Source organism: Cariama cristata, unplaced genomic scaffold (assembly GCF_000690535.1).
Source record: "Cariama cristata isolate BGI_N322 unplaced genomic scaffold, ASM69053v1 scaffold4930, whole genome shotgun sequence".
Lineage (NCBI taxonomy): Eukaryota > Metazoa > Chordata > Aves > Cariamiformes > Cariamidae > Cariama > Cariama cristata.
In genome coordinates, this window is record NW_009593151.1 from 169,245 (window position 1) to 178,986 (window position 9,742).

Here is a 9,742-nt window from a genome sequence, read left to right on the forward strand (position 1 = left end):
AAGGCCCTTTCCCTATGTGCTGCTTGGTAGTGAAGTGAGTTCAGTGTCAGCCCAAGAGATGACCACTTGGAAGTCACAAACAGAAAATACTACAGGATGTAAATGACCAAATGACTTACTAGAAATGGTGAAATACAGTTTCATATTGTGATGTTATGGGTTCACCACATATGCTTTTCCTTTTTACTTTGCTCAAATGAACAAAAACAGAATAAGGAAAGTTGTCATTTACTGTGTGTCAACCAGACAGAATTCTCTTATTAACCACCCAGGAAGAATAAAAAGAACAGCAAAACGGCTACCCAGACATTTGGGAAAGATCTTCTTCCACACAAGCTGAAAAAACTGAAGGAGTGTAGGTGTCCCACTGCATAGCAGCGTGAATAAACAATTGCCAGGGAAGAAGCCACCAAAGTATTCAAACCATGAAAGAGTTGGCAGCTAGAACCAAGTCAGCAGAGCAAAGGTTCTAATTTTTTTTTTCTTTTCACCTTTAATAGCAGATACTCACAGCTGTCTCATTCAGTTTCCCCTCTTCTCTGAAACGTCCCGACTGCCACCCTTTTATCTACCTCTATTACTCTGCCCATCACACTCTTCCTCTCCCCTCCCCAGCTTCCCCTCCTGCTTTTCCTCCACTCCCAGTTTGCCCTATGGCTGTTGCTGCATCCTCCTTTCTCTCCATCGCCTCCGGGAGCCTGCCCAGGACCCAAGGGGAATACTTTTAGTCTAGCTAGTGTGAGTATCATTATCAAATTAAAATGTGGTATGCATATACTCTGTGTTCACAGTGGGCTTGTATTCTAGTTTCTTACCCATGTTACCACATTCTCACTACTGTTATTCCCTCTACCATTTCATTTACGGTATTCACACCTCTACTTTGCTGGGCAGAAATAGCCAGTGTGCTCAGCTCTAAACTGGTCCTACAGGAAAAGTCAGCTGGTCTACAGCAACAAGGTCCAACAACTCAAATACAGCATCTACACCTTTGACAAGAGGAGTCATTGCCAGGGAGAAGGGGAAAGACACAGCAGTGGAAACACTAGCTGTAGGAATGCCTCTCCCCAAGTAAAAAACTGAGCTGTATCTAAACAGTAAACATGCCTTTCCTTTCTCTGGATAGTACATCTAGAAAATATCAACAAGAAAAAGGGTGAATTTTTACTCTTAAGGAAAACAAAAGACTTGCAGATCACACATTAGTCCCATTTTCATCACCTGCACAAGGACACTTAACCTTTTGGCCTACACTGCTCTTCCAACATGCTACATGTCACATACAGAAGGATCTCCCTTTTCAAGTCCACAAACTTAGTTCATTTAGAAGTCTAAGCTCTAAAATGTACTCTCCTTCACCACAATAACTGGAAGTAGGCTGTTACTTGTTCAGGAGCTAGCTAGTTAACTGCTGAGGAGCTAAAGGTGACATTCACCCTACCACCAACACAAGCAAAAAATACTTGTATTTCTTTGATCTTATAAATATATCCTCTAAAACAGTTTCAACTCGTTCTGCTTGCATATTGCCTAGCACAGCAGGGTTCTGGCTCATGCCTAAAGTTCCTGTGATTATGCCTCAAGGACTGTTTCCCCAAACACATCTCAGGCAGTGCTGGATTATCCCTGCTGAAGACCTTGGACAGCCAGTGCTACTGCTTTTGCACTCAGACAGAAATGCTGATCGTCCATTCAAAGTGTTGGGGAACTATGGAAAAGCAAATTGGAAAAGACAGTCAAGACTGGTCAAGTTGCACAAGCATGTGTGCCATGTTCCTGGCACAAAAGAGGGCATGGGAGCGCAGGAAGAAGAATCAAGAAGGAAGGACAAGAATTATTTTTTCACAGTAGGGTGCCGTGTAGTGCTGCAATAGCTCACACATTACATAATATTCTAAGAGAAAGTACTTGCACGCACTCCTCCAAAACATCTACATCTGTTCTACACGGATCTCTATCTATAGCTTGGAAAAGGAACATGCAGAGTTTCTGAAATAGTATAACGAATATAGCTATGAATCACAAAACACCAAAGATTAGTGCCAGCATAGGCAACCTAGGGAAAAAAAAAAAAAATCATGTTAAATGTTTATGTCATAATCAACTAGGAACATATGGTAAGTCACAAAGAACATGGAATAGGAGAATGACAAAAACAAAACCCCAAAAACCCAAGCAAACAAAACCGGTTACTCGACAGCACCACCACTCACTTCATCAACACAGCAGTAACTAGAGATCAGCTGTTTGCAACAGCAGACAAGCTCTTCCCGCTCAGAGATACCAACCCATAACATCCCATCTGTATTACGGATGACATACAGTCAAGGAAAGCATAGAGAAATCAGCAGAGCTGCATCCAATTTAATTCTACACTAACCAACTACTGGAGTGTCTAATTCTACCGACTGCGAGGAATGACGAACCACTAGAGCTAACCAGGATCACTAGTGACCACCCACACACAAAGCAACTCGCAAGAAAAGGAAGAGACAAGTACTGAGGGTTTTGGACTTTGTAGCAGCATAAAACAAGATCTCACACATTATTTCCCAAAGTTGCAGAGACATGGTTCAGTACATTTATTTGGATATGTGTACTTCTGATTAAATTTTTAATAGGTAAGCATCAATACTAGTCCCTCAGAACTTCTAGATTTTGTCTTCACATTAATTAAAACAGAATTCAGAAGAAGATCTGAATCCAGAAGTAGTACACGAGATAAGATTGCACCAGGAATGCTTACATATACTTTACTTCTCTATAGATGCTTTGTGTAAAGTATTTAACACACTACAGGGAGAACATCTGCATCCACATGGAGTTTTTTAATTAATGTATTTAAATGAACAAACATCGTTGGTTTTAAAAGGCCTCAACCTGTAGCACGGTTTTCACAGACAAGACAGCCCATGGCCTGTGGTTCTGGTGACTGTATCGAAGAACTAAACGCAGTTTCATTTATGCTTAATCAGCAGTCAACACAGACTGCTACCAAAATGGCAGCCTGTGCCTCATCCCCAGCCACTCATTTCCATCTCCCACTCTGACATTAGATCGAGTGATCACGCAGTCATGGGGTGAATGGAATCAGTTCACCAATTTAAAGATGAGAAACAAAAAGAAAGAAAAACGTTTATCAGATCAGCAGACTGACAGCTTACCCTGCAGCCACATCACCACTGCAGCAGACAGAAGGGCAGGAGTGGGAACGCACAGCTGAGAGCAGCAGTGGAGGGGGATCCCCCTTTCAGTGGCAGTTCCAATCAGACAAAACAGAATATTAAACTGCACACAGAAACTGTTGTGCATGTACGCCTTAAACCAACACAAGGAAGGACTGGTGCCAAAAGCAGTCCTGGGCTGGCCTGCCTTCCCCACGTCAGTCATCTGCTCCTGACTTTACCACCACTTCCACTTCACAGCAGTGCTGCTGTTTGCTTAGATTCATTCTGAGGTGAACTGACTAAAAATCGGAAGTATTAAGAGTCGGGGTTTTTTTTCTCTCTACTTAGATCAGTCCCCACACCTGATTCATTCAATAGCCACAAAGATGCTTGCACCAGTAAGACAGAGGACAGCAAAGCAGGTCAGGGAGGGCAGAGCTGCTCCTTTTTAGTAAGACTGCTGGTTTTAAAGCAGCCTGAAATACTCCCCGAGACAGAAACCGAGATTGCCAACCCAAGGACAAAACTGTGAACACGCTGTTTTACTCACAACTGGTTAGAAATGAATGCAGAACAAAGCAAAAGTCTTGCCAGGTGATGTAATCTACCGTGTTTCTTGCATCTTTTCCCATATGCATAGTCCTGGCTTATTACGGTTGCTACAACATTCTTAACACTAAAACGCCCAACAAGAAAGGAACTTACAAATACTTACTATTAACCACTATTGTTAGTAAATCATACATTATGCAAGAGATTTTTGCTTTGCTTTATAAAGGAACATATGTTTTGGAGGACTGGGCTGTGAAGGGTTCAACTTCCCAGGTAAGAGGGGCTTTTCTAAAATTTTTTTTTTTTTTTTTTTTTTTTAAATTCACTGAACTGCAATTGGACACAGAATAAAGTGTTTGTAAGATGCCTGTTCTAAAGGCACTGGGCCAAGGCTGTAAGGAAACAGAAATCAGATCTCTCTGTCTAATAGTAATACCCAAACCCTTTTCTAACGTTCAACTTTTTACAGTAAAATTCCCAAGACACAGAAATATCTGTTTCTGATATATCCAACAGCTATCAGGGTAGAAGAGCGAGTTCAAACCCAAAATTCCATGTAGGCATCCAAACCCACCCAAAACATACCCAAGAAATAGGCATTAAGGAACACCACACAGCCATGCCAATGCTTTCATTCAGGAACATGGCCACAGAAAGAATGGCATACACAGTCCTTGGAAAAGGAGTGCAAACACAGGTTTCCTTCCTCCCTCTAGGTGACTGCCTTAACCGCTACCCTCTGCAGAGCGAAACGGCTTCAGAAGAAACGAACTGAGAGTATTCAAACCTCTGATATCTCCTATACACACAAGCAAGCAGAAGGGGCAGAGAAAGGAAATTAGCACTTTCTTTTGCAACGATTAGTTGCTGCCCTAAATCTACCTGCAACAGCTGAGGGCTGGAGCCATTTTAACTCCAGGACAGCATCCAGAACTGTAAATTCCTAGTAGAGACAAAACCTAAGCTCTGATTCTTCTGCCTTCCTCAGGCTTAAATCAGAATAATAGACAGGCAGGCAGGGTCTTCTGCTGATCTCATAGCGCTCCGTTCAGATTGGCACAGTTTAGGCTGCTAAAAATCACAATTCCCCAGTAACATTTCACACTGCACAACTTGATTCTGGCGTGCTACCAGCAACCCTGAAGATATAATTAGTGCTGTGTAGCCACTGTGACTATTTTCCTCTTCTGCAGTCCTTGCAGATGGAACACAAACAAAACACATCTTCCACCTCCTTTTTTTTTTTCCCCTCATCTCCACCAAATGCTTTTTGGACTGTGTGTGCTGTATGGGAAATGGACAGACCAATTCTAAATGAACTTCTCCAGAAGACTTGAGTAATTCCACCCATTTTAATACACAAAGCTCCCTTGGAGGGATTATACAAGAATACCGACACAACAGAACCAGAAAAAGGCAGACCATCAAAAGTTCAAGAAATTCTTTTATGTGGCCACACCAAGTGTAAAGCAGTTATTTCTGTACTATTGTACTTCTTGACTTTAAAAGCACTAGTTAAAATTATAAAGTCACATGTTATTTTTCCTGCTTCATACAGCACAGAAAGGTGAGAAAAGCTAGGGCAGATTCAGGCCCCAGAGTGTATAAAATCGGTACCCCAGTACTTCCAAAATAGGAAGGATATACTTCAAAAGGAGATGAATATCTACCGAAAAGGTTTGAAGGCTCTTATGAGCAAAAGAAGTAGATAGCCATCACACAGGCCCTCAGCTCCAACCCTGACTTTCTCAAAGGCTTTCAACATGGCATTGTTCAGGTCATTTTATCTTTCTCAGTTCTCTTACCTGAAACTAAACAAAAGCAAATCAAAAACCAGGTATAAAAATTCTTTCCAATTGCCTGTCCAAAAGGTGGTACACAGACAAATTCAGATCTGCACAGTGCTTCAAATGTAAGTTCCTCTAATTCTCTTAAGAGAAGCAGCAGGTAATGTAAAAAACCAAACCAAACGTCATCGCTTAAGTCAGGTACTTCTAGAAACAAGTTTCAGTTAATCAAAGGGAATATAAAAATGAAAAAGCTTTCATCGTATGCCCTTCTAACCAAGGGGAAGTCATCCAGGGTACCTTAAAACGCTGCATTTACCAGCCTCTGAAGGTAGGTACAATCTAAACAATTTCTCTAATCTAGATTTTTGTTTGCTTCTATGTAGGATACTGTAGTTGCCAAGTATCTTTAGTCTACAATTTACGCTTTAAATTGGAACATAAAAAATGTAAATGCTATATATATATATTTGCCAGTTTTATTAAAGTCTCATCTTAGAAAGCTTCATTCAAGTAACTAGCTATTCTGAAGCCACTAGAGACACATACTAAGGACTACTCACATGAGTAAAAATCTGCATAGGAAAGCCCTTAGTTCATAGTCCAAGAATTTAAATTGTAGTTAAAGGTGTCATGGGAATTACACCACCATTTTAATTAAATGCTATAAGATCTTGCAGACAGATTCAAGATTAGCACCATCTGTTTGGTTACAGTGCTTCATTTCACTACACCACCCTCACGCAGCAACAAAATATCATTTCACACTCTACTCAAGCCATTTAAATACCAGATAAAATTTATGTCATTGTGATACACCTCACTAGGAAGGAAGGACAAAAGGACAAAGACAGAAGGACTGAAAAATACCCTGAAACAATATGTGCTTATGAGGGAGGCAAAGACACAAACTGACAAGAACTCTTGTCCCTCATGCCCACCATAATAAAATATTTAGGAACATCTGCCCAAGTCCCTGTCAAGTGAATTGAAACAACAGAGGCAAGAAACACATCAAGGAGCAGAGAAGATTGCTTAACTAAAAAGATTTGTTTTCTTCATAGATACATATTATTTCTGCACTCTGAGAAAGATTCCTATGTGGATAGCACAACTTTCTATGTAAGACTGAAGCAGCAGCAAGCACCTGTACACAGACATCTTTTACTCCCAGGTCTATAACTTTCTTGGTTTAAAAAACCAAAACAAACCAACCATCCCAACCCTCTGTAGTCTCCTGAAATCAGATCATTTACTAAACTACACATTAACATTCCCCTCTTTATCCTACCCATTTAAAAAAAAAAAAAAAAGCAGGGAATGGTTTGTGTTCCCTTCCCTCAGGGCTTATCCCTTCTGCCTCTCAAAAAGGGAGGAACCATGTGGCAGTGAAGAGCGGCTTTATCATGCACTGAGCCAGCCCTGGCTCAGCTTCAACAGGACATTTCTGTTCGGCCAAGCTACTGGCAGACAAGTATTGCAATAACTGCATAAAAAAAATTCTTCAAACTTTTTCACACTCTGAATTCAAGGATGGAAAAAAACCCAACATATTAAAAAGAAAAAAATCTAATTCTGATTAATAGAATTCAACAATTCAACGGAAAAACCACACCATGCTTAGTGCTTCAAAGAGCTGAATGATCAGCTGAGCTGAACCTCATTCTTCTTAATATGCAACTGATCAACAGCAGAATTACACGTTTGACTTTAATCCTTTCCCTGTATAAGCACACAGTCAAGTGGCTGGAAAAAAGGGATAAAGGACAGCCACTAACAATCTTTTAAAAAACGAAGGATAAAAAAAAAAATTACCTTTTTGTTGTTGTTCTTGCTCATTTGCTCTTAAAACCAGCAAGAAACGGAGTACATCACTGCATGCAGCACATGTGCCCAAAATGGTTTTCTGCTGGATAAATCTTTTCGCTCCATACCATGCTGCTTTCTTCCTTCATACCCCCTGGAACAGATTATCTAAGTGTTTCTACTTCAGAGCTGTTTGTGACAAGCAACAGTGTCAGGGCATTTGTATGTCATCTTTTATCTTTGCCAAGTCTCGGTGAAGGATTTAGCTGTAACCAAAATCCTATTATCTATCAGATATCTTCCTGATGGACTCTTGTACCTGGGGACATTTGAGATACTACATCATGGTATCGAGGACCAGAAAATCAAGATACTTCTAAAAATAATAGAGTCCACACATACCATTATTAAAAGGCCACAAACTAATCAGATGAGCTTTTACGCCTAAAAAGTAAACAGTAGCGACAGAAATGAGGTATTTTTTCCTCTCTCTCCTAGATGACAGTGGGACTCTGCCTATGTGGGAGAGGAGGCAGTCAGGAAGATAATAGATTGTTTGAAAGAAACAAGAAGTCAGACTAGTCTCCAAAGGAATGTGAAGTGGCAACTAAGTACCATCTTTCCCAGTGGAAAATACAAAAAGACTCCAATATTAATGCTCGAATTTCAGCAGTTCTGGCAGGTGCAGAAGCTACCAACAAAGAAGTTTTGAGTGGCAAGCATAAAAGCAAGAGTAACCTGATAAAAGGGCCCAAACTGCTGATACGTATCCCAACCGTCACAGAATTTCAAGGTTAAATACTAAAGCAAAAGACTAAAATAAAACACAGCAGAGAGAAGGAAGAGAGACCACGCTGACATACTGAAAGAGAAACAGTATCTTCCTGGAGTCCACCGCAAATACAGGCTGGCAAAACAAAACCAAATGTTACAAATTCTTAGAAACAAACAGAAGGCGACACAGAAATTGCTAGGCCATCACGATTCACGTGCAGCTCTGCACCTTCATCGCCAACTGCAGTTCTTGTTTAACCGCATCAAAAAGTAGAGAAAACAGAAAAATTACAGGAATCGTCAAAAAAATATGTCGCATACAACAAAAAGCATTCAAGGATCGAGACCGTTTGGTCTGAAAGAGGGAAACTATGAGAATCTCTAAAGAGCAGCTACTAGTTGTGTCTTCCAGGTATCAAATTAAATCTGATTCAGCCAAATCCAGATGGCTGAACTTTTTGTGTCAGGAACTTATGTACTATCTGGCTGAACTTAGGTACTAGTTTAAAAATTATCTATTTAATATCTACCTGCTTCAAGAAATCTTTCAACCAAATTATATAGAGAGCCTGGGAGAGTATTCCAGGGAAGCATTACTATGCCCTTGACCTACTCTTATACCTTTCTCCAGGTAACCACTAACATTTACACAGAGAGCGCACTTTTGCATCAGATTTTTTTGATTCTTCTCCCAGAAAAACCGCAGCATTGTTCTAGGCACCTCTAGGTGACTTCCCAAACACAGAAAGTCATATAATACAGGTTGCTGTCACTGACAACATAGCAGCTGTTAAACTGGTCAGCACCAACACAACGCTTCACCAAATCCAGCAGGCCAAACAACTCCTGGCCACGGTTGCGGTTGCGACAGGACACTTTGACGGGCTTTTGTTCTGTTCCTATGTTAGTCAGGTACCATACTGGCATCTTCAAAATCTTTAACAGCACATGATGAGCAGCGCCAATGATCACCCTCACAACAGCTCTCCAACCTGCCACCCTCGAGTCAGCACCAAGCGCCCACCAATAAAACAGTAATAGTCATTCAGAACCGACTCCAGGAACTCATACAAAAATTCATTATAAAACAAAAACACACATACACATAAAAAAACAACAAAAGGAGGAATTTTTGAGAGAAGACCTTTGAGTTACATCAACATCTTCCACCTTCAGCGATGGCTTTGATTAGCAAATCTCCAGTCCCTTAACTGATTCAGCAAATCTCGGTACACAGTTCCAGCGTGGTGCCTGGCTGGTCAGCTCTCTTCCACTGTAAAGGCTGTAACTAAGTTCATCAGACAGACGTAAAAGGATAACGTGATAAGCATGGCTTATCAGGGGGATGAGATTCAGCCATTACTTGAAAAGATGCTTTCGAGTCAAAAGCATTCAAGACAAAAATATAAGGAAACTGAAAGATGGCAGCAACATTTTCTCAGGTCAACGTGTGACAAACTCACACAGGCATGTCCTTCCACCCGCTCCTACTCACTGGCTTCCACACCAGTACGGACATACGAAATGGGAAGTTGTCACGCTAGAGTCTCACCACTGAACACGCGAAAAGGAAACAGAAAAGCCAATCTGAACAACAAAACAGGTACTGAAGAGGTAGGAATCTAGGTTTCAGAGGATGCTACTATGCAAGACCTG

General features: G+C 40.9%; 1 protein-coding gene across 1 annotated transcript in view; it reads right to left on the reverse strand.

Moving 5' to 3' along the window:
- LOC104168650 (mediator of RNA polymerase II transcription subunit 13-like) overlaps positions 1–9,013 on the reverse strand; it is a gene marked incomplete at its 3' end in the record, with an annotated part of 178,025 nt that extends 169,012 nt beyond the window's left edge. The window contains 1 exon segment of the mRNA XM_009709313.1: positions 8,864–9,013. Coding sequence (XP_009707615.1) covers positions 8,864–9,013 — 150 coding nt within the window.
- Between the last annotated feature and the right edge of the window lie 729 nt (positions 9,014–9,742).